General features: G+C 45.2%; 1 protein-coding gene across 14 annotated transcripts in view; it reads right to left on the bottom strand.

Annotated features, from left to right (window-relative positions):
* The window catches only part of ERC1 (ELKS/RAB6-interacting/CAST family member 1), a 289,429-nt gene that overhangs the window by 188,767 nt on the left and 74,465 nt on the right, over positions 1 to 26,197 (bottom strand). For 9 of the 14 annotated variants that reach the window (XR_010377761.1, XM_064478870.1, XM_064478865.1 and 6 more), the window contains 5 exons: positions 23,290 to 23,364; positions 19,797 to 19,952; positions 18,454 to 18,546; positions 15,364 to 15,531; positions 2,322 to 2,489 (listed from right to left, as the gene is read on the bottom strand). Coding sequence is in view for 13 of the 14 variants with exons in the window: in XM_064478870.1 (XP_064334940.1) it covers positions 2,322 to 2,489; positions 15,364 to 15,531; positions 18,454 to 18,546; positions 19,797 to 19,952; positions 23,290 to 23,364 (660 nt within the window). In the remaining variant the exon portion in view is untranslated. The remainder of the gene's footprint in view (positions 1 to 2,321; positions 2,490 to 15,363; positions 15,532 to 18,453; positions 18,547 to 19,796; positions 19,953 to 23,289; positions 23,365 to 26,197) is intronic. The other 5 variants (XM_031444368.2, XM_064478875.1, XM_064478873.1 and 2 more) reach the window with 2 other exon arrangements.

The following is a 26,197-nucleotide window of genomic DNA, read 5'->3' on the forward strand; positions in this document are numbered from 1 at the left end:
GAGGACTGAAAACGACAGGTGCAGAGGTAATTATTTTAAAAGCAGCAGTAATAATCTAAACCAGTTTTAGAAGCACCCGTGTTACCTATCTGATGACTGTTTTAAAGACAAGCCAAATCAAAGTCTGTAACACGACAAATTAGTGAGGCAGCGTAATGTACTAAACAGAACACAATTACTGGCCTCCATGACGAAAGCTAAAGACACTAACGGGGAGGGTGTAGCTCAGCGTGGGGCACGTGCTCAGCATGCACCAGGCCCTGGGTTCAATCCCCAGTCCCTCCATTTAAAAAAAAAGAGAGGAGATGGACAAAGAATAATACATATAATATGTGTGTGACGTTCTGCAGTACCAAAAAGCTTTAACACGTATTCTTGTCTAATCCTCCCAACAGGGGAGTTGTGACGGGGAAAGCTGCATTTTGGAAGAAATTTTTAAAAATAAATTTTTAGCTAAACCAATTTGTACAAATGAACCTCTCGTATCATGCAATATGTCTGGAAATTTGTCTGTTGGGGGCTTGTTCTCATTTGGGGGGTAGGAACAGGAAAACATGGGAGACTGGACACCAAGGTATGAAAGTGTTTTGTTGGTGGGTACTGACATAACTTAATGGATCAGGACTAACATTTTTTATTTCCTTTATGAAAGGGGAGAAGATAGTTCAAAGTCTGTTTCATGAAGTCAGGGTAAGTACATCCAGTGAAAATTTTGTTTCAGCTGTGTCCTCGAAGGATGTATACCACATGTACACAGAGATTAACACATACACTGTGTCACATGTGAAGTATGTTACATATTATGTATCACAGTCTAAAAATTCAGCCACTGATTACAATAGAGCCATCAGGATATAAAAACCACCACCAAGAGGTTGCAAGGGTTAAACAAGGTTTCAGATACAAAGTGGCTGATAAACGTTGCCATTCTATTTTTACAAACTATGATTATTCCAGGATAACGAGGTATTAATTCTAACTTCTAAACTCCAGGCACAGTTATTAAAACCTTTTTAAAAAAAATGTGTATCTAGACATGCATTACTTTCTAATAGTCTTTGGGTTCTAACCAATATACTTGTGACCTGCCAAAATCCACCGACATCACTAATGCATATCCTGTCACCCAGCAATTCTGTTTGGTAATTTACCTAGAAATACACTTCACATATGAATAAACTAAATATGCACAACATTGTAGACTGTAACATCATTTTACGTAAAAGCAAACATTTTAAGCAAACTGTCCATCAGTAGAAACCTGGTAAGTAAACCGCAGCACGTCGATTCAGCGCAGCTGGCAGTAACGGTGAGGAGCCCCGGAAGGAGTTTCAAAATACGTTAATGGAAAAAAGGAAGGAAAAGGCAACGAGGAATGGTAACGTGTGTGTCGAAAGAAACTTCTGCTCTATATGGATTACACATAAAATGTTTCTGAAAGGACACAAAAAGAGGTAAAGAGAGAAAGAATACATACTTGCTTGTACGTGTGTAAACTGTGGGTAGAAGAACATATAAGAAACAGGCAAGGGGAAGTGAGCAGTTGGGGGGAAGGTGAGAAGGACGTGCCTAGAACGTTTTAAAACAAATCAGCGTCCACTAACAGGACACCATCGTCAACTGGTGTTTACAGGGATCAATTTTTTATGTTTACTTACAGAAAGCAAATGAAAACCAAACTAATGAAATAGAGAACAAACACTGAACATGGGCCTCTGCACATGAAATAAAGGCTGAATTTGAGGTTCAGTGAAGAGAGTTTTATTCCTTGGCTATTGTTGGAGGTTAAAAATCAACTGGGACAATGTCAGGTAGTCCCAACTTGTCACCTCAATGGAGCCAGGGTCTCCTGTAACTGTGACGGCCAGGGCTCACTTTACTTAAGCTAGAGGGCGGGGGGGACAGTTATCAGTGCATTCCTTATTTGCCGCAGAGCGAGCCTCCTTCCCGTGATGATGAAGGTGAAGAGGAGAGAAAGCCCTCCCTGACTCACGTTCATCATGTGTCCCTACAGCAGCACGCGTTTCTGTTCGGAATCGGAGTCGTGCTGACCAGGCAGATGGGGCCGCAGCCACCCGAGCCCGTGCCCGACACTCGTCCCCACACGGGGCACCAGACGCAGCCACCTGCAAGGCACTTTCCAGAAACAGGAGCACGGAAAACACTGTTGAAGACACTAAGTAGTGCTTACTTCGAAATTTTAAAACCTGAACGTGCAGAGCAGTTTTAACAGAGCCTGTGCTGCCTGCAGAACCACAGGGAGGGAGGGGGCAGCGGGGACAGCCCTGAGCCCGGCTGGAGCGTCCGGCCGCTGCGCTCACCTTCTTCTGAAGCACGTTCACTTTGCGCTCCTTCACGTCCAGCATGTCCTTGAGGTCGTGGATCTCTCCAGCTTGGGTGCCCTTCTCCTCAGCCATGTCCTGGATTTGCTTCGTCTTCTTGTTCAGCATGGTTTCCTTCTCTTCCAAACGTAATCGCAGGGCGTCCACCTGAGGATGTAAGGTTTTCCACAGGATTAGCTGAAAAGAAAGGAATGTAACTCCTTCCAAACAGACGTGCACAGCTGCCCAAATGACACGTTTAGAGTAAACTTTCATTAGAATCAAATAAAATACCACTCTAAATACCATCCGCAAAACTTAGAAATTAAACCCTAAAATTTTGTGAGCATTTTCTTAAAAAAATTTATAGCAGATCAATACACAGTGGTATCAAGAAAAATAGATCTGAAAAAAAGGGGGCAAACAGAATTGTTACAAAGAGGTTGAGCTTTGCTACTTCTATGAAAGTATTATAATCTACTATGTTTCTCAAACTTTATGTGCGTTAGAATCATTGGAAGGGTTTAAACAGAATGCCAGGCCACCAGAGTCTCTAACTCAGCGAGGCTGGGGCTCAAGAATTAGTATTTTTAACAAGTACCCAAGTTATGCTACATTGCTTCGGAATACCTAAAATTAAAAACAAACAAACAAACACACACAACCCATAAGCATCACCAAACACGACACCTGCTGTATCAGGTAACACGATCCAGCTGTGGCTGACAAGCCCAGCACACAATCAAAGATCCGTAAGGCGCAGCTAAGTCTACTTTCAAATGCCAAGACGAGGCAGCTGAAGTCTGGTATCCAGTACCTTTATCACCAAAGTTTAACAGCGTTCGTTAGATGGTATGACTTTATAAATAATTAGAAATCTAACTGATAGTACTCATTTTCATGTTTCCTTCCAGTTTTGAGACATAACTGACACACGGCCCTATGTAAAGTTAAGGAGCACAGCGTAATGATTTGACTCACGTACATCATACAATGATTATCGCAGTAAGTTTCGTGAACACCCATCATTTCATACAGATACAAAATTAAAGAAATAGAAAACAATTTTTCCTTGCGATGAGAACTCTTGGGATTTGCTCTCTCAACAGCTTTCGTACCTGGCACACAGCAGCGTTAGTTATACTCATCACGTGGGACATGACTATCCCTAGTCCTTCCTTATCTTACATCCGGGAAGCTTGTCCCTTTGACCACCTTCATCCGACTTCCCCTCCCCCGACCTCCCATCTCCGGGACCACAAAGCCCCTCCCTTGACACGTCTATTTAGTTACTAGAAGTTTGTATCTCAATCTCCCTCGTCTATCTCTTTCCTCTCCCCACCCTCCTCACCTCTGGCAGCCACCTGTTTGTTCTCTGAATCTATAACTCTGCTTCAGTTTGGTTATGTTTGTTCATTTGCTTTGTTTTCTAGGTTCCATATATAAGCGAAATCATGCAGAGTGTGTCTTTCTCTGTCTGGCTTATTTCCCTTAGCAGAATGTCCTCAAGGCCCACCCACGCTGTCACACAAAGCAGGATTTCCTTCTTCCTTACGGCTGAATAATAATCGCACCCCCACACTCTATCCACTCACCCACTGACAGGCACTGAGGGTGTTTCCGTATCTCGGCAACTGCAAACAACGCTGCAGTGAACAGGGGTGCATGTATCTTTTCTAAGCAGTGTTTTCGTTTTCCTCTGATAAATGCCTAGGAGTGAACTGCTGGGTCACATGGCGGTTTAATTTTTTAAGGAATCTCCATACAGTTTTCCACAGTGGCTGCACCAACTTACACTCCTACCGCCAGTGGGCAAGGGTTCCGTTTTCTCCAGACTTGCCAACACCGTTATTTGCTGTCTTCTGGGCGACAGCCGCACTGACGTGTGAGCGGGAATACCTCACTGCAGTTCTGATTTGCATTTTCCTGATGACTAGTGATGCTGAGCATCTTTTCATGTGCCTGTTGGCCATCTGTGTATCTTCTTGGGAAGAAGAAAGGGATTACAAAGAGGTACACGGGAACTCTGGGGACAGTGGTCTTCATCTTGACTGTGGTGTTGGTTTCAGAGGGGTATGTGTCAAAATTTAACAAGTCGTACCTATTAAATATATGCAGTTTATCTGATGTCAATAAATTTGATTTTTTTAAATAAGCAAAATTAGAAAGCGTGGTACTGGAACAGGAATAAACCAACAGACGTTTCCCAGCAGAAACAGGAGCCCAGACACACACACCCCCACACACACACCCCCCCACACCCAGAGGGGACGCTGCGGTCAGTGAGGGAAGGGCAGGGATTCAATAGATTGTTTTCAGACAGCTGGCCGCCCACATGGAGGGAGGGAGGAAGATCCCTAACTCATATCACAGAGAAAAATGAATTCTGGGTGAACTAAAGATTTATGTGTGAAAAGCAAACCTTTAAAACTTTTAGAAAGAAAGCTACTTTTAGTATCTTCAAAGTATCTTTTAAGACACTGAGGCAAGGAAGAACTTTTTTAGAAGACCCAAAGAGGATACATCACAAAGAAAAAATAATGGTGAATCCAACTGTATTAAAATGTAAAACTTCTGGACATCATTATAGCATTTTACAGTGTTTTAGTATTTCACCTGTATTTTTGTGAAGTCTAGTGCTCTCCCCACGAACACTGTACAGAATGGAAACTTGACACGTGTAAAGACAGCCAGCCTACTTAAAATGTTCCTCGAAGATGAGGAACAAGAAAAGATGACTCAGCAGCAATGAAGATGTGTTTTCGGACAAAACGGAACTACGGAAACTCAAGCCCAGCGAGTCTTAGGGATGTTACATTAAAATTTCCAGCTTCGGTGCCTAAATTCGGCACAAAGAGCTCAGAGCGAGAATTAAAATCCAATGCAGAACAAAGACGAGTTACACGACTGCCACTGAGCTCCCCAACCGTCCTTTCTAAAGTGCAAGATGACAAAGCTCTTCAAGTTTCCCCTGGATTTCCTTCATCTGCCTATTAAAATCGGAAACACTCCACCATGCCAGTAAGATAAAAAAAGGTCCTGAAGAGAAGTATCAGAACAGACTGAATATTGATCCAACAGAGAGAAAAGAACTGTCACCACAGAGGGAAGGCCCTTGAGGAACAGGAAACTCAGCAACCAGGCATCTTGAGGTGCCAGAGGGACCCACGGACCCCTGCCCTCTGGGCTTCGCTGAGGCTCAGGGCAAGCCGGCCTCCGTGGGTTCTGGTCCTATTCAACAGCATCACACGTGGTTCCTGTCGGTGAACCCACACAGGGCGTCAGCAGGACCAGCCAACAGGGTGCTCGCTGCAGCCCTGGCCGGCTACAGTTCAGGAGGGCACGGTCTTAGGAGAGCACACACGCCAGAAATCTAAAAATAAGTAAATCACATACTAACTCGCGTCCACCCCTTCCCTACACAACTTGTAGTTTGTATTCTGCAGACTCCACCCCTGACACGGGTACTGTACAGTCCCCAAACCACAAGCATAAAAGCAACAACTCACCTAAAAGCCATTTTACCCAGTATCCCAAAATACAGTATTAAATTCTTATCATTAAAGCCAAAAGCCCAGACATTCAAAGCTGCAGACAAGTCCTAACTGCCTTGTCTCAGTTCTCAGCATTAATTTCCGAAAAGTGAAAGGTTTAATCTGAGGGTCAGGAACTAGAAACACCCCTCTTCACCTCTACACACTTCTCATCCGAGGGGACCAGCATCTCACAGGGTAGGAACCGCGAGGCGTCACCCTGCTGCTTCTTCACCGCAGGTCCCCAGACGCAAGTCCCCCCGGCCGCACCTTTACATTAGCTCCGACTCCCTCACGTGACCTGGAAGCGAGCCTGCGGCAACGAGGCGTAAACTCCTGCCTGCCGTTTTGAGGGAACGTCAGACCCACAGGAATGGGTGACTGAAAAGGTAAAGAATGAAAACTCTTGTTACAAACGTCCAAACCTTTGGGGTAAGACCAGCTGGAAATGCAGGCTTTGATATTAAAAATATTTCAAGTCAGGAATATTAGGCACAGAAACTACCCAAGTCCACAGTCTAATTGCTAAACGCTCTTTTCTTTACTAAGTATTCAGTTCAAATCACCTGTGTACACTTTTTCTTGGTCTGCTTTTCCGTGCAACGCAGAACTTAAACGTGTGGGATCTGAGATAAAAACCACCACAGAAACCACTTTGCTACTACGAGATTAATGGCTCCGAATTCTACGCTGCTCTTTTGGTTTGGAGTGAACTAAATCCACAGTATAATTTTGCGTGAGGTCCATATTTTGCAAACCACAAAAACATATCCAGGAAAACCCCTCAGAGACCAGCAGGACACACAGGCATCCCCCGCACGCCGCTCCTGGCGGGAGGAATAGGACCCCGTTTATTCACATGCACTGACCTGGAGGCCCGGCGTCCACCCAGCTGGCCGAGCACCAGGGCTGTGGCACACAGGTTATGCCAACTTCAACAGAAAGAGTTGGTTTTTATCTAAAGACTTTCTCTTCCAACGGACTCTTACTTCTGTTTTGGCCTCTTACTTCTGATCACAAAACTATTCATTTTCTCGACCCATCTTAACCTGCTTTTGTTTTACATCAAAAAAACAGATTTAAGTGCGCACCTGCAGCCGTAACTACGTGGGTGCGACGGCGTGCTTCCTACGACTCCCCTCCTGGGATGACCCGACTCACTCCCTTTCTAACCCTGACCACAGCTAGCCTTCTCCACGGGGTCCTCTGTCATCTCCCCGTCTTCACTCCTCACTCTGTACAACTTCCTCCGGAGAAGACAAGTCAGTCCTAAGGCTTCCCCCCCACCCCTCATGATGACAGCTTCCTAATGTTTATTCCCGTCCCCAACCAGTTTTAAAAACCTGAGATTCTAACAAAATTGTCTGCTTAAACCAAATCTGCCATTGAACTTCGTTTAGAATGAGTTTTACTTTTTTAAGCATCTTTTCTTTTAAAGGATCTTCAAAAATCACCTAACATGGCCAACATTAATGTAAGTTAAACGCCGGTGCTGTCTACTGTATTATTTTCTGCATTCTGCCTGTATTTGGCAGTCTCTCATAAGCTTTCTAAAAATCAAATAATCTAAACCACTCCTAAGTTTAAAGCTGAGGGAATCAAAGCCCAACCTGAGTGACTCGCCCAAGATCACTAAGTATGATTTCCTGACCCTTATCGCCCATCATTCCCTTCTGGAAAGGAGGCCGAATGAAGGGCACCGGGTTGCGAGACTGACAGCACACACGAACCAACCTTTCATAAAAGGCTGTTTCAACAAACCGCACTGAGTTCTGCTTGACACCTCATCCAACAAAAAGTGAGAGAGCTCAGAGAAACATGGGGAGGGCCAGGGCAGAGAGGTGGCAGTCCACAGCACACCATTTACCTGTGCAAAGTGGAGGGTGGGGACAAATTTAAAATCTAAAAAAAAATGGCGATGTGGTCCACCCACTTTCTCCTGAAAATCCATGGCAGACACAGAAGACGGTGAACCTCGGTTTGCTTTTGCTTTACTTTCTACTCTACTGATTTCTGACAGTATCTAGACTGCTCCATCTCTGGATTTAACTCTGTTGTTTTTTTCCTAGTTTCCTGATTTGAATGTTTAGCGTATTTGCGCACTCTCGCTCGCTCGCTCTCTCTCGTTTTCTGATAAGCACCTCAAACCTGGACAGCTTTCATGGTCCCTCACTTCTAAATTTTTCTATTTCTCCTTTAACCCAAGGCTCATTCAATAGTACATTTTCAGATTCCAAACTTGTTTCAGTTTTGTGCTGTAATTCCTTAACAGTGATTTCTAATGTTGCTGCATCAGAGGTCAGAGAACACGTTCCATGTGACCTTCATTCCTGGGAATTCTGAAGTTTCCTCTGTGACCTAACACATGGTTGATTCTTACGACTGTTCAATAAGTTCTTGAATATATTGCTTATTCTCTACCTGTTACAGCAAGATTCTATATACACATCTATTAGTTGGAGCTTAAATATTATTGAAATTTTTTAAATTGCTGTTTACCTTTGATAAAATTCTGAAAGGCGTATATTCAAATGATCTTTTGCAGTTATTGATTTAATGTTCACAATCATTCAATTTTCTTGACCTATAGTTTCTTTTATCAGTATGTAACACTAGTCTGTGTTCTTTGCAACTGCTTTAAAAGATAAATTAGTGTTAACATAAAACAGACTGTGGGGGACACTTCCCTGATATATATTTTATTTTACATTTAAATATTTTTCTGTCCTTTTATTTTTAATTTTGCTGTTTTTCTTTGTTTTATTTTTTTAAACCTTTTTTATTGATTTATAATCATTTTGCAATCTTGTGTCAAATTCCAGCGTAGAGCACAAATTTTCAATTATGCATGAATATATATATATTCTTTGTCACATTTTTTTTCTCTGTGAGCTACCGTAAGATCTTGTATATATTTCCCTGTGCTATACGATATAATCTTGTTTGTCTATTCTACAATTTTGAAATCCCAGTCTATCTCTTCCCACCCCCTGACCCCTTGGCAACCACAAGTTTGTATTCTATGTCTATGAGTCTATTTCTGTTTTGTATTTATGCTTTGTTTGTTTTGTTTGTTTGTTTCTTTGTTTTTTAGATTCCACGTAAGAGCAATCTCGCATGGTATTTTTCTTTCTCTTTCTGGCTTAGTTCACTTAGAATGACATTCTCCAGGAGCATCCATGTTTCTGCAAATGGCGCTACGTTGTTGGTTTTTATGGCTGAGTAGTATTCCATTGTATAAATATACCACATCTTCTTTATCCAGTCATCTGTTGATGGACATTTAGGCTGTCTCCATGTCTTGGCTACTGTAAATAGTGCTGCTGTGAACACTGGGGTGCAGGTGTCATCCTGAAGTAGGGTTCCTTCTGGGTATATGCCCAGGAGTGGGATTGCTGGGTCACATGGTAAGTCTATTCCTAGTCTTTTGAGGAATCTCCACACTGTTTTCCACTCTTTGTCTTACGTTTAATTCTTGTTGACAATGCATATTTGTATCTTAATTTTTTAGCCTAACTGAGATTTGCATCTTGACCTAAGTTTAATTCATTTGCATTTGTTGCCTTTCCCCTCCTTCAATTATTTCAGGCAACTTCTTTCATGTGTCTACGTGCCCCCCTCCAGCACCATTCTTTTCTATTCTCCACTGGGTATGTTGGATTTTAAACTGATTGTCTGAATGTACACATTGCGTTTTCACCTGCCTAGTGTACTGACAGCCATACTCACACTTAGATGTTCCTGTCATTTTCTTAAGCTTATCCTTATCTACATCCTCCCCCAGAAGTCACTGCTCTATCACCACCTGGAGTGGGGGAAGTGGTGGTGGCAGGAAGCAAGCCCCTCGATCAGACAGCCTCTGGTGCACTTGATAACCGGCACCTCTGCTCTGCCAAAGATCTTTTTCTAAAGCTCTCCTCCGGCTCAGGTATGGCAGGAATGCAGAGAGAGAGGAAGGGCAGTCAGGAGCTGGTCAGGCCCCTTCAAAAGCTGGCCTGAACAGCAACCCATGTCACCCTGCAGCGCCTGCCACCCTAGCGCTGAGCACGGCTCCCGTGTGATGGGGCAGTGGTCCACCTGCCACATCTGACAGACATGTCCCAACCATCCCACAGCACCCCGTCCACTTTTACTCTGAGCAGCTGCTTATTTCTACATATACACACACCTATCCCCATCATTCTGTACAATTTTATGCCTGTTTATCCCTCAACTTCCCTCACTTCTGTCTTATCTCCAGGGTTGGATGTGGGAGAGGGACCCCCTGGCCCTTCTGTTTCACTCACCCCTATGTCACTAGCACACAAAGAGTCCTTAGCAGGCAGCTACCAGTGACTGCTGAATGAAGGCCTCAGTCAGCGAACCTCTGTCTTCTTCCACAACCTCACGTCACAAGGGCACGCCTCTGTCCTGAGGCTCCACAGTCCCTAAATCCTCCGCTACGTCCTTCCTCATCTCTGCTGACGTGATCGTTTCCTTTCCTCCCAACCTACCCATCCAACAAGAGTCATGGTCTCCTTGACTCACCCAAACTTGCAGAGTCAGAAAAGACAGGTTTCGGTCTCAAAACAGATGCCAAGCAGTTGCTGGGCCTCCAGCAAGTCACCTACCCTCCCCGTACCTCAGATTCCTCACAGGGAGGTATTACCACTTTATGATCAAGAACAGAGATTTAGGAGTTTTAACTGATCAGGGTCTGAATCCCAGGTCACCAGGCAATAAGTCATGAGAACTCAAACCCTCTGAGCTTCCGTGTTCCGTACGCCCCACTGTGAAAAGTTAGTGCACCCCATTATGATGTTAATGTGCCCAGCTATGAAATGTTACAACAATCCTTATTTCTTAGGTTACTGTGAGGACTAACTGAGAAAATAAATGAAGTATGTGTACCCTGCATGGTACACAGGAAGCATTCAACATTAGATACTATCGCCTATTTTAGTTAATTATGGGAAGACTAGATGAGCTCTGAAACGTACACGAGGGCTAGGAGTGCATCGCTAACTCTGAGCATGCCGAGGAAGTCAGAGCTCCAGCCTGACAGGGACAGCATCTTGGGCACTGGGTGGGAAGGCGCGTGTCCAACAACGTCTGAGCTCCAGCCAGCTCTCTACTCTGCACTGGCTGCTGATCCCCTGACTCAATTCTGAAAGAACCACGTCCTCTGTCACTGAGATATGGGTGATCATGTCCACCTATAATAAACAGAACACCGAAACTCAGCATCCTGGGGAAGTAAGGAAAAAATGGTCCTACACTGAGGCTGTAAGGTTTCCATTATTTTAATTTATTGATAAAAACATACTTTATTTTTTTGCTCCATACACTGAGAACTCATCCAGAAAATAAACTCAATGAGAGGTCCACGGTCCGTCATCAAGATTTAGGAACAAGAAAGTGGGCATAAAATTTGAAAATTCCTGAAAATACTGTAACCAACACTGAAAGTCACTAGTTACTAGCGAGACTGGCCTCAAGTGCCAATCAAAAGTAATGTGGTAATTAAAGTTTACATAATTCTCAACATAAAAAGCAAGACCACAATATTTACCTTGCCTAACCCGTACCATTATTCTGAGGATCAAATAAAACAAGAGATCAAATGAAATAAAAGTGCTTATAAACTGTGAAGTATTTTTTGTTAAATTTTAGCCCACTGATATTTAATGCTTCCCTCCAAATTCGGATGACAGCTTCATAAACAAACATCTATTCCAGCCTTAGCAAGTTGGTATATTAGCATCCTCACTGACACGAGAAAATGGCTCATCCAAGGTCACATAACTAATAAATGTCGAAGGTTGAGTTTCAAGCCTACGTCTGACTCCAAAGCCCGTGTTTTGACCACCATGCTGCCAAATCCAGACCACCTCTGTGAAGGTCAGCAGATCAAAGGAGATGCTCATGAAGCAGCAGCAGCTCTACAGAGACTGGATGCAGAACGCCGCCCAGCACAGAAGGACCGCATCCCCTGGACTCTGGGCAGGAAGAGTGTCAGGTCTTTTCCCACATCCCTTAAAGTTCTCCCACATCCGTTTAAGTTCTCCCTTAAAGAACTTTAAAATTAAAAAAAAAACAATAACTCCTTGATTCATGTTCTTTTTCATGTGTCCTTAATTTAGTGTTTGAGAGACAGAGAAAAGGCTAGAAAAGCTGCAGAGAGGAGAAGATCGATTAAGAGCAAAGTAAAAGGGAGCCTTCTCCACTGCTGGTGGGGTTGCAGTCTGGTGCAGCCACTATGGAAAACAGTACGGAGATTCCTCAAAAACTAAAAACAGACTTACCGTATGATCCAGCGATCCCAATTCTGGGCATATATCCAAAGGGAACTCTAATTCGAAAAGATACATGCACCCCAATGTTCAGAGCAGCACTGTTGGCAATAGTTAAGACATGGAAGCAACCTAAACGTCTATCGACAGATGACTGGATAAAGAATAAAACAATGCCATTTGTAGCAACATGGATGGATGTTGCTAGAGGACATTTGTAGAGGACATGGATGGACCTAGAGGTCGTCATTCTAAGTGAAGTAAGCTAGAAAAATACTGTATGATATCACTCATATGTGGAATCCAGAAGAAGAAGAAAAAAAGACACTAGTGAACTTATCTACAAAACAGAAACAGACTCACAGACATAGTAAACGATCTTACGGTTACCGGGGAAAGCACATGGGAAGGGAGAAATTTGGGAGTTTGAGATTTACTAATGTTAGCCACTATCTATAGAAACAGATTTTTAAAAAGTTTCTTCTGTACAGCACAGGGAACTATGTTCAATATCTTGTAATAACCTTTAATAAAGAAAATTAAAATGAATACATGTATGTACATGCATGACTGGGACATTGTGCTGTACACCAGAAACTGACACATTGTAACTGACAGTACCTCAATAAAAAATAAAAAGAGCAAATTCTAGAAACAGGTGAGAATTTTTAAAGAGCTGGTTCAAGCTGCCTTTTATGGGCTCCAACAGCAGAAAGCTGCTTTGGGAAAAGTGACCCTTGCCAAATGTCACCAGGGTAATTTAAGAAAAAAAGCAAATCCCAATAAGCAAATTACATTCGTATAATCACCCCAAATTCAAAGGGAAGTTAGCTTTTCTACCGTCATCCTGTAGAATGAAACACTTACACGTGAGCAGTTGTCCTAAGAACTTACTGGGGTAACTGCTGGAACTCATTTACTCCCGTAATGGCTGAAAACAAATATAAAGACTATCCAAGAACGACCTCAAACACACCCTGTGTTCTCTGAGCAGCTAGAAGAACCGCGTGAGACCCAGCTCCAGGAACACTACCAAGGGGACAAAGCCGGCTACTCGGTGGTGACAGGCTTCTGAGCGTCTGCGTTGCTATTAACCAACTGCCTGGCTCTCTGGTTCGCACACCTGCCACCGCCACCCAAGACTATCCCAGCAAGAAAGTGGGCAGCAGGCTCACCCTTAAGGCACTGGCGCCCTCTCCTGACCCTTCTGTAGTACTGCATGCACGCCATTTATTGATGTGAAAAACACCAATGAAGCCATAAATCAATTAAACTGCATTTTCCAGATAATTTTATATTTTCAACTCCTTGAATAAACCTTAATTTAGCTTAATAAAAATATGAAAGAGAAGACCTTCTACATAAAATTTATGCCAATGAAAAGAGAAGCAACTATGTCCTCTTACCATTTTAATGGTTTACATGTATTAGCTGATTATATTACAAGAATTATGCTGATGCCAATAACTGAGGTGCAGAGACCTTACCATGTGCCAGGCACTCGGCACAAGTGGAAGTTCAATGCTAACCACAACCCAACAGAGATGGCATGCCTCTCCGTCCTACAGGCGCGTACGTGAGGCGTAATGAGCTCAAGGGACAGGACCGTGGTCCTGCACCTGGTGTAGGCGGCAACACTGAAGTCCAAAGACACCAGGGCCAGGGCCTGTTTACACCCAAACATCCCTCCAGGCCGGGGAGCTGACATCACGACAAAATGAGACATGATTAAAGTACAAGAAGTGCAAGTCGTAAGGAAAATTATAGATGTTCTCCAAATCTCTAATTTTCAACAGTCTCAGACTGTATAAAAATAAAGCAGTACATTAAATATTTTGGTCATTTTCTCACTCCTCCTCACTAGAAGGTTATGAACTTCTGGGTCTATGACGTTTTTATGCATTGTTTTTACTATTCAGTCCTTTTTTCATTAAACTGTGCCTTTATTTATCTATTATCTGGTCCTTCAAAAGAAAAGAATTATACTACATGCTTTTTTCCTTCCATAAAGCAGAACTGCTTACCCAGTCCTACCTAAATTCTCTATTTCATATGGATCTTCAGAAAATATTTTCCTTAAGACAGTAAATCCAAATAGAATCCTTTCTTTCTCACTGCAAATATGACAGCCTCCCTTCTGTCTGCAGTTATTCAGTGTGTCCTTATCTCAAATCAAGGCTGACAGATTCATCTTCTAAGATTTCTAAAAAGGCTACCTTTATTTTCAAACAGGATAAGAAGGCATGTTATTGTCTAATGATCTACAGTTCAAACGAGATTTACCTCGAACATCCTTAGATTCCACAGTTTGCCTACGAAAAGCTATCCACAATATCAAAAAGTAAGGACACAGTCCACTGACAGAGGAATGGATAAAGAAGATATAGTGTGTATCTGCGTGAGTGTGTGTATGTGTGTGTGCACACATACACAATGGAATATTACTCAGCCATAAGAAAGAATGAAATCTATTTGTAGAAGCATGGCAGACCTAGAGATGATCACACTAAGTACATGAGACAGAGAAAGACAGACACCGTATGATACCACTTATTTGTGGAATCTTAAAAAATGACACAAATGAACTTATTTACAAAGCAGAAACAGACTCATAGACATAGAAAATAATCTTATGGTCACCAAACGGGAGAGGGAGGGGATAGATGAGGAGTCTGGGATTGACAGATACACACTACTATATATAAAATCGATAAACAACAAGGTCCTACTATACAGCACAGGGAACTATATTCAATATCCTGTAATAACATATAATGCAAAAGATTCTATTAAAAAATATACACACACACACATACATAAACTGAATCACTTTGTTGTATACCTGAAACTAACACACTGTAACTCAACCATACTTCAAATAAAAAATTAAATTAAAAAAATTAAGGACACTTAATAACCCAACACAGGCTGACCAAGCTCACAGCCGTCCAAGACCACAAGATCTGCCACAGGTGAGAACAAATGCTTTTACACCTATCTTCTCACTTCATGATGTTAAAGTACACTTAGAAGTACAGGCTTAAAGCCTGAAGTGTCAAAAACACGTATACACCGCACCGGCTTTACTGTGTTTGATCCACGAACAGAAGAAACAAGACGGTGGTAGTTAGCCACATTATCCACAGACCCCACATCTCAGCGTGACAGAACGCGCGCAGGTAAAGCGCAGGAAGAGGCGTCAGGAACCCGCACCCCGCCAGGCCCGAGCGCGCGCACCTCTGTCTGCAGGATGGCGGCCCTCTGCTCCTTGGCGGTCAGCGACTCCTTCAGCACTTCGATGTGCTGCTTGCTGTCTGAGAACTGGTTCGTGAGCGTTTCCAGCTTTGTCTGCAGGGCCAGCAGCTCCGTGTCCTTCCGGGACAGCTCCTGCTTCACCTGGCCAATCTAGAGAGGAAACAGGAAAACAGCGTAAAGCCGCCACCTCCGGCCTGCGTCCCTGACGGAGCCGCCGCAAGGCGCGCAGCATTCAGTTTTGGGCAGGACGTAATTCACCTTTCTGCATCATCTAAACTTAGACAACCACTCCTCCCCACGGCCCCCCACCCCTAAGAAAGCTTATTCAGCTAACAGCACAGTTTCCAGTTTTCACCTATTGTGTCTCCTAGGCACTTTGAAATCCCTTAGGAAAGGAATGGAAGCAGAGAGACCCCAACGCACTTAAGATGACTATGAGCCAGCAGGAAGCACCTGGGCTGGAACACCTTCACTTTGTTAAGTCATAATAAACTTCACAACACAAAGCAGGACCAGAGGAGATGGAACACAGAGAGAAAAGAAGAAGCTTCCTGGATTGCTATTTAAATTCAAAAGATGCTGCTCTGCTTGTCTTTTCATTCTCAAACGAAAGCTTACATGAAGTTTTCACCTTGAGAAGCCACTTCAGTGTCACAAGGTAGCATAAACATGTGCTTTTAAAAAAAATCCTCTAATTCTGATGAGGTAGGGGTGTTGACCTAGAAAAAGATTCCACCTCCAAAGTTTGTATCACCTACAGCATGTCGGCTCAACTACATGGATAAAAGTGCACAACCTAAATGGAGACCGCGTAAAACCTGACTCTCTAGACTCCGCACGCGGACTCTTGACAGAGTGGGCCGTCGGTCAGCAGGTGCCGCCCGGTCCTCTATAAATTCTTCTCACCTTCACTTAGGAAGCACTTTATTTCAAACTTCTCCTTTTACATTTCTACTGTGTTTCTAAGAACTTTCAGTCTTTTACTCTGAATGTATGCCAGATCAGCAGAAATCAGATCAGCTCCCACACTGCAAGGCAGCTGTGCACTCAAGTAAAGGTTAATTATTCAAACTATGCATTTTACAAGAAGTCACTTTAAGGGCAAAAAATTTCTTTCAGTACCACTGATGAAGCAAAAAAAATACTTTTTTTTAAACTGAAAGTATCTAAAGCATTTTAACGGTAATCATCTTAGGCGTAAGGGACGAAGCTTTTGTGAACAGTTTCCCACGAGGAAGTATGAAATAAATTTTACTTTAATTAAAATCAGATGTTTAAGGAGCACTAAAAATAAAGCTCTAGCTTACTCTTTCGTTTCAGCAAGACGACAAACACTTTTCTCACATGCATGAAATCTCTGTTTACAGATGTAATCACTCGTTCCTTCAACAGTTACTCCCGTGTGCTCCCTGCACTAAGAGCACCAGTGGAAGGCAACTGTAAACAGCAGTCGTCTCCACCCTGCAATACAGCCACGAGCCCGGCAGAGACCGCAGACTGCAACGGTGCAGCGTCCTTCAGGGCACCCCTCCACCAGCAGAACACACACACTGTACTATTCCATCCCTAACACACAGGATGCACTAAAAGCGCACTTCTTGTGTGAATGAATATTCAGGAGAAACAAACGTTCAAAATGTTCTCACTTCATCGGCTAAAGAACATGGCTTAAAGATTCCTCACACTTCCAGCCACCTCTGATCATGTGATCCAACGTAAACATAAAGCCTCAGTTTCCCCACCACCTGCACCATTAAATAATCTTCAAATGACGCTATGTTGATCATAAAGCCTGAGAGAGAGAAGAAAATGCTCTAAATGGGAAGCAGAGTTCAGAAGCGCAAACTTTCCTTAGAAGTTAGGAGCGTAACGCTTTGGAGTCAATCACTGTGAAGACGAGTGACTTCTGCAGTAACCACCTCTCTAAGCCTTGGCTTCCTAATCAGCCAGAGGGAGAAAGCAAACCAGTGCCACTGTGCTGTGTGCAGACTGTTGTTTGACACAGAAAGAAATTAACAACAGTAGCCGAGAAAAGTTATAGAGCACCTTCTCCTCTGGACAACACATGTGCACCACAAACCAAGCTGGACCCCTTCAGACAAAATATCTCACTCTTATCTACACTATAAAGTCGGCCCATAAACAGCAAACACTTCGAATCAGCACAAGGTTTTTTTTTTTAATGCTGCATTCCAGTCTTATCCCATCATTATTTTCAGAAGCAGTTTTTCCCGACACTGCGGGGGACTAACGTGTGCACGGCCCAGGGCAGGGCAGTGGAGTGGCCAGCTTACCAGCACGGGTTCCGGAACCAGATGGCTTGTGTAAAAATCAAACTCTGCCTCTTACTAGCCGTGCTTCCTGAGCGCCACTGTGTCGCCTCAGTTTCCCTGCCCATAAATTGGGTCGATACCATACCTACCTTGGGAGGTTATAAGAGTGTTAGCTATGTTATTATTATTTTATTACAGTTTGAAATGGAATTTCAAGTTCTTTAGACAACAGACTGAACTAGATTTGGAGGCTTCAAGATTCATGCTACTTCTAACTTACTAGATAACTCTGTATAAGCTAATCACTTTCTATACATCTGTCCTAAAGAAAGTAAAATGTGCTGCAGAATCACCTCTGGGGATTTAAAAATGATGTCTACCTATGAAGATGACACACTTTACTCAAGAAATCAAATCCAAACAAACACTGGGTGGCGGACCTAGATCACCTGCATATTCTTTGTACCTGAGAAGAAAGAGAGACCGCTCCTATAGATCAACGAATATCCAGGAACAGGAAAGGAGTTGAGGAGAAAACCAGGCTTTGAAGGACCACCCACAGGGTGACAGAGCGACAAGGAAGAACCAGGAACAGGGCTTCCAGAGCGTGAGGGCTCACTGCACACGAGGCGACGCGCGGTCGAACCGGTGGACAGGGGTCGGTTAAAGAGCAGAGCAGGCCGGTTAGTGCGAGGGTGGGGCAGAGCTGCCAGCCACAGAGGATGGACGCGTGAGCCCCCAGAAGCAGCGCCAGCAGGGTCCCGCTGCGGGGTCGCTGCCCGCACAGAGCGCATCTTACGGCAGAGACCTCGGCCTGCAGACCAGCCGCTCTCTTTCTCAGCTCCTCCCCTTGAGCCTCTTTGGAACTTAGCTCCTCCTTCAGTTGCTCTACCTGCCACGACATTGTTATTCCTTTTCACTTATATGTCAGCTGAGGTCTTCTCATGACCTGCTTTTGAGCCAGAGCAGTAACTGGAAATAACAATAACACATCACACAGTCAGATCTGTTCCCCTGACGCCCTCTTCAAAGGCCCCTCGTGGTTCCTCTGTTTCACAGGGTTTTCTAAATGGACTGGAATGTGCTAATCAGCAAATGGGAAGCAGAGATTATATGCTACTTCGTTCTCAAATTAGAGTGAAAAATCAAAACTAACATTAAGTTGGATATGTGGATTTTTTCCCTCTAAAAGTGACACGAAATTGGCCGCAGTCACTGATAGCAGACCCCTAACCTCACAGAGGAGTATCCCACTGGCTTCTATGCAGCCATGGGCGTCGCAGCAGGAGGCCAGAAACCAGAGAGGGAGTCACCACTGGGGTGTTAAAGACACAGCGTCCACTTCGGAGAAGCTGGGGGCACTGACATGGCTGGGACTGGGGCGGGGCGGGGGTGAGGGAACACTTATTTTCTAGCTAGTATTTTATAACTGAAACTATTATCTTTAATTAAAACACTACAAATTTGATTAACTGGTAACGGTAATAAACTAAATCCTCCAATTTGCCTAAAACCATCTACAGGATCAAGCTAAATGCCCCTGGATCTCAGGAGGGAATCCTGTGACTGCGGTCCTCAGTACCGACCGAATGTCTCAGCGGCGCCCCCTCCCTGCGCAGACACCAAAGCGCACGCGGGCGACAACGAGCCCCACACAGGGACCTTCGCCAGGGGAGGGCGCGAAGGGCTTTCCTTTACGGAGCTGTGTTTGAAGGGAAAAGACAATTTTGTTTACGCCACTTCGGGGGATAAAAGGGAGGAGGCAGGTTCAGCCTCAGGATTCTGACTTCTAGAGTATTTCACTGGAGGTAGGGAACGTGATGTTTCATATAGTGAGAAAAACTCATCTGGATGGAATTCCACTAACGGCCTCAGCAGCACTGACAGGTATGAAATGTGCAGCTGTGACGGTGCGTATGGAAGCCTCATACAGGTAACTTTAAGTGAAATCTGAAACAACTATGTAATACGAGTAATTCTAACTTTAATTCTGGGGAAGTTCTGTTCGGAAGAATTATATCACAAGAATTCCTCCCTGAAGCCTGATAAAAAAACCGGGTGAAGTCCCTCATCACTAAGAAGCAGGGATGTGCGTCAACCTTTCGAACCCCTTTTAAAAATTACGGCGTCAGACACCATTACCTTATTCTTCATGAATTTAGAATGGCTCCGATAGACCTCCATCTGCTTCATTTCCTCCTCCCGCTCTTCAGTACTCAGAGCCCCGTTCGATTTCAGCATCTGAATTTCCTCTTCCAAGTCTCGGAGCCCACGCTCCATAGAGGAAATTTTTGAATCCTGAGGACAATGGGAGATTGAGACGTTAACATATTCTCAAAAAAGCAGAGCGGGTGAACAAGCCTGTCTTTATGGATATTAAACTTAATAAAGATAAGCAAATACGTGGAAAAATTGCAGCTGGAACCTTGCTTCTAACACATATCCTTCATGGCCATTTGGGTAGGAGAAGGAGGAGGACTCAGATCTACAGCATGATTTTTCCTCTATCCCTTCCTCTGCACCTTGTGATGAAAGCTGAGCGTATTAACTAAAGCAGTAGAAGTAATGGAAAACTAGCTAAAGTTTCTCAGTACTTTATGGCCAACAAATTTCTAGTGAAAAATTTTGCATATTAACAGTAGTAAAATCTTTTCTAGCTATAATATTTTAACACTTTACATGATGACTCTTAAAAGTTTTATTTCTGCCCCAAGAGGAGTGGGGAGCAGGGTAAGAGCGTTTCAAAGACTTGCACAGTGATGTGCGTAACTGTACCAGCAGCCATAAAGCTCTGACAACACCCGCCGCGGGAAAGCAAAGGCGCGAAGAATCACATTGACGGCCACGGTTTATCTTTCAGTGGTCCTGCCTTATCTGCGGTTTTGCTGTCTGTGGTTTCAGTCACCCAAGGTCAACTGAGGTCCAAAAATATCACAGGGAACATTCCAGAAATAATACAGCTCATGGGTTTTAAACTGCGCAACATGATGAACTCTCACCCCAGCCCACCCTGTCACACGCAGGACGTGAGTCACCCCTTTGTCCGGCACGTCCTGCCACTGGTCACCTAGCAGCCGTCTCAGTTGTGAGAGGGACCATCCTGGCATCGCAGCGCTGTGTTCAGGTGACCTTTGTGTTACTTAGCACTGTCCCCAACGCAAAGGAGTAGTGATGCTAGCAATTCACATTTGCCGAGGAGAAGCCGCAAAGCGCTTCTTCTAAGGGAAAAGGTGAGAGCTCTCACTAAGGAAAGAAAAACAAGCACATGCTGTGGTCGCTGAGATCCATGGTCAGAACGGATCTTCCGTCAGTGAAACTGTGATGAGGGAAAAGGAAATTTGTTCTAGTTTGGCTGTTGCACCTCAAACTGCAAGAGTTAAGGCCACGGTGAATGGTAAGTGCTCAGTTAAGATGGGAAAGGCATTAGATTAGTACAATAAGATACTGAGAGAGAGAAAAAGAGATTCTTCACATAACTTTTATTACAGTACAGTGTTGTAACTGTTCCATTTTATTATTAATTATTGTAGTTAATCCCTTACACTGTGCCTGATTTATAAATTAAACCTCATCACAGGTATGTATGTAGAGGAAAACACACACACACACAGGGTTTGGTACTATCCGTGGTTTCAAGCATCCGCTGAGGGTCTAGGAACGTATCCCCTGCAGACAAGGGGCAGTATGGGATTAGTCGTTTACTTGTTCACTACACTTCACCATGCCTTTGAAACATTTCACATTAGTTTTTAAAAAGAAACATCACTGTCCTTGAAAGTCAGCATCACCACAAACACCACTCCTGGTGCACCCTTCTACACTCATCTTCTTGGCTTTGTCCATCACAGTGTCTAGCGTGTCCCCGGATGACTTCAGATGTCATCAATGACAGAAAAGCTACGTAGAATGGACACTTTCACACCCACAGCTGTGTGTGCGTATTCACCTAAGAAATAAAGCCCTTAAAGGGCACAGATTAAGTACAGACTCATTTTATCTGGGATTCTAGAGACACCATCCCTTCGGGGAGAAAGTTTGAGCCTGACTTCCTCTCGTTCACTTGACCTCGAGGACGTCTTGACTGGCGTTCACTTGCTAGCACAGTTCTGAGAGCACGCAGACAGGAGGGAAAGGATTTGAGACAATCACAGCTGCTTTTAGGCTTGGGGGGGGGGCTGTACTCCTCTGACTTGCGTTGGCTTAGCTTTAAAAATAACACAGCAAAAAATTTCTTTTACAAATCTATTCAAATGAAATTTACATTTGGTTCAAAATTAAACACATTAAATTAATACAACCAGAGACATTCTAAATCTAAACCAAGATTTTGACTTACTCGTTTAAAATTATCCCGGCACATAAAGAATAAACAAACTACTTCAACGCACTAAGTGAAAATTCACTTTTAAGATTCCTATAAATCTCCCCAGAAATGTCAGGATGTTGAGCCAAACTTTTTAAGGGACATGAAGAACTTAGAGAGAAACAGAGAGGGAGGGAGGAGTAGGGGCGGGGGTCCCTGTCTCTAAGTCTTCCAGCTTTTGTAAGAAAGCACATGTTGTTAATAAAACAGCAGCAGCAGGAGCAGCTACCGCTGGGTGTTTCCTCTGCGCCAGGTCCTGTTTAACGGGTTCTACTTGTTTTAACTAATTTAAACCACAAAACAACCCGCAGGATGGGTGCCATTTTTATCACCATTTCTCAGGAAAGACATTGAGGCACCGAGAGGCCAGGTACCTTGCTCTGTGCCACACACCTGACTAAGTGAAGCCAGACTCTGAATCCGGGGAACTTAACTCAGAAGCCAAGCTCAACTCAGTCACCAACCGCCTTGGTTAACGTCCCTGCAGCCTAAAGATTTCTAACTATTCAGTAACTGAAAGCAGAGGTTTTCAAAGTCTGGTCCATGGAACCCTGGGGGTGCCTTCTAACTGTTCTAAGAAGTCAAAGCTATTTCCCTAACAGTCTGTGACTCTATGTGCCTTTTCCACTGTGGTAACACTTGCACCAAAGGTATAAAAGGCAGGCAAAGGGGCTCGGGCCTTAGGGCCGCACCAACTGCACCAAACGGCCAGCAGCCCCCGTGCTCTCCAGTGTCGGGCCCACAGAAAAAACAAAGAAAAAGAAGGAAGAAAAATGTTACAACACTGCTTCACTGAAGAACGTCGCTGGTGACTTTATCACTTCTGCTATGTGGCACCCTTGGGTACATGTTTTTAACACTGTGTGAGGGTCCCGGAAGGCGCCAGGCGCCTCTCTGCGTCGGAGGTGGCCCTGCCCCCGGGACAGCACCTGGGGCGCCTCGAGCTGCCAGCTGCAACAGCACGTTTTTCATGGAGCCCAAGTCTTACTCGAGAGGAGGACTGGAGGATGGACTTAATATTTGGCAGACATTTTCTTGAAAATAAAAGAAATGAGTCACTTTAAGAGAATGGGGGTCCTGAGATCAAAAGGTCTGAGGACATCTGATTCCAGGAAATGCGGGACAAAAGGAAATGAAACTGAAGTTCTTCCAATGCGTCATCTTCATTAAGTCTTCCTGCTGCTTCTCAGGCCACAGAAGGAGGGAACCCCCTTCTAAGACTCACACAAGAGGGTGCGACCACCTGAGAGCCTCCGTCAGGCTCCCACTCACCTTCATCTCGATAACCGTTTGCAGAGCCTTCGTTTTGGCAGAGTCGGGGGCGTTCTCAAATCTCCGATGCATCTCCTGCACAAGAGAAGCAGAAAGAGTGTAAGCGTCCTCCTTTTCACAAGGCAAGGGGAGTGGGCAGCAGTTGCGTGCAAAGGGTGATCACCCCAGCCTCGTGAGACACGAACGCTTTCTGTCTCCCTGACCTTCCCGTGTAGATCAGGAAACCCACAGGCGGCACTCGGGCCAAGGGGCACAGGGGGAGGGGTCCCCGTCTCCGAACACCTAGTTACGTGCAAGGAGGCAGGCAGACACCGCGGCCACCGCAGGGGAAGCTACGGCACACGCCCAGCCTGGCGCATCGCTCTTGCTGTGCTATGACTGGGAGACGGACAATCAGAACCCCAGCAACCCAGAAGGGGGGTCAGGCACAGCCCCTCTGTAGGAGGAGAAAGCAAAGCAGCCACGGTCCGCACTGCGCGGAGCCGCGGAGAGCACTGTGCCCTCAGCTCCCGCCCGCGGCCCCCAGCACCTGGCTGCCCGGGAGGGAAGCTCTCTCCACAGGGGCTACGATCAGAACGAAAAAGAACGTAAGACTGTTGAACGAGTTCCCTAAAGAGTCCATGTTTAGCAAGTGTCAGAAAAACGTAGCTTTTTTTTATCCAAACGTCAGTCAGTTCAGGGTCAGGAAGAAATAAAGGAGATGGTAGAACACACAGCCAGCGTCTTCAGGGACCACCCGGAGTCACCAGACCCCCTCAGGCTATTCCCTCGTCAGATTCTGGGGAGTCTCTGAATCAGTCAGTGCTTCCACGGTCCCCGGTGACTGCAGAGCGCACAGACGGATACTCTCCCTCTGAGCAGCGCTCGACGCTTCTATTACACCCGTCGCCTAATTTAGTCATTCTTGCCTGACCAGGAAAAATGGTTTGAGAGAAACAGAAAACAGAAGTGCAAACTTCACTGAGTCCTCTTCCTGAAATGATGCGACAGAAGTTCTAAATTATAAACAGTCGACAGTTTAAACACCAGTCATGCCTGAGCATCCACGCTTCCCGTCTGAGCTGACACTGCGACACAAACCACTGACTGCCCAGCGCCCCCTCTGCCACCTCCCTCCCCGACTCCAGCCTTAAACACTCCCCTCACCCCGCATCCCACCCACCCACCGTGTGTAAAAAACACCTCAAACTCTGCCCACGATGGGCTAAGCTCCTGGTGGGGCCCCCAAGCCTGCTCCATCCTCCCAGTAACTCCGGTCAAAAACCCACGAGAACCTCTAACGGAAAAGATGAAAAGGAACATATGTATGTACGTGTATGACTGAAACACGGTGCTGTGCGCCAGAAACTGACACAGCACTGTAAAATGGCTACACTTCAACTAAAAACAACAACAACGACGACAAAAAACAAAACAAAACAAAAACTATGAACCTTCTTTCTCTTTCAAACTCCAGCCAACCAGTCGGGAAATCCAGTCAATTCTACCTTCAGAACACGTTCAAAATGCAAGAGCTTTTTACCACCTCCAGGGCTGCCACTGGGGCGAGACACTAACAAACAGGCACCTTTTGCTGCAACCACCACCTCCTAACCAGACCTTGCAGGCCCCAGCAGAACGCTCAGTGACCCTTTTAAACGCGAATCTGGCTGGCCTCGCCACCCCCTGCTCCAACCCTGTCGTGGCTCCCCCAGTGACTCTGAGCCCGCCAACCTCGTCTCTGCCACTCTGCCCTCTGTCCCCACGCGGCAGCCACACGGGGCTCCCCGCGGCCCAGCAGCCAGGCCCGGCAGCCTCCTCATGCTCCAGATGCTCCTAAACGTTCTGCCCTCAACGTCTGTCCCGTCAAGCCCTGGTTCCGACGTCTCTGACACCAGCAGGACCGGTAGCTGCGACCATGGCGCTGGTTATGCAGGAAGCCGTCTACCTGTTTCAGAGCTGCACACTAGAGTCTGCAAGTGTCATGTCTGTAAGTGACAGCGTGTCAGGGACGGGCTTTAAAATCTATGATGAAGAAAAGAAGTGTGAGTTTAAAGTTTTTCATAAGAAACAAAGTAATGTTTAATTTTCTTAGTATGACCTACCCTGCTTTACACCTGAAAACTGAAAGCATAAACAATCCACCTGCCCCTTCCCTTTACCTTCCTCTCCCATCCCTTCTCCCGCACATCTGTCCTCTGACATGCCCCACAACACGCTTACTTGTCACCTGTTCTGTTTATTTTCTATCTTCCTCAGTAAGCACGCTCGTGCCACCAGGGCCAGGCCTTTGCTTCGTTCACCGATGGATCCAAAGTGCCCACAACAGTGGCTGGTACGCTGGTGAGTGCTTCACGGGCTTTGGAGAACTGGCTACAGAGGGAATCTTCTGAGCCCTGCTCTCGGGCGCTGCGGGACGTGCACCGCCTCGTGTCGTCCCAGCAGCGCGCCTCAAGGCCCGCCTCTGGCACTCGCTGAGTTATATCCGGGGTAAGTTTCTTCTCTAACACGCCAGTCTGTGAAAACTACCTTTCACTCCTCAGACACTGGTGGCTAGACGCCCACCCCCCCAACACTAAAGTGACCAGGTGATCAGCCCTAAACTCTTTTCTCTTTTGCATCTAAACGCTCTCATCTGCTACGTTGCTCCCACACAAGATTCAAGTGAGATGCTGGCAGACTTCCACACCTGCTCTCCGCTCTGACTTCAAGACTCATACACCCAGCTGCCCACGCGGCATCTCTGTTCAGGTGTCCACTAGGTAACTCAAACCTATTTTATCCCAAACAGAACTCCTGACTTTCTCCTCCCTGATCCAGCCCCTCCTGTGACGGCCGCTGAGTCTCCCCGTCTCCGTGAGCGGCACTAGCTCCCAGGGGCCCCAGCCAAACACCTGAGTGTCTCCTCTCATTCCTCCCAGATCTCCAT

Source organism: Camelus dromedarius, chromosome 25, assembly GCF_036321535.1.
Source record: "Camelus dromedarius isolate mCamDro1 chromosome 25, mCamDro1.pat, whole genome shotgun sequence".
Classification (NCBI taxonomy): domain Eukaryota; kingdom Metazoa; phylum Chordata; class Mammalia; order Artiodactyla; family Camelidae; genus Camelus; species Camelus dromedarius.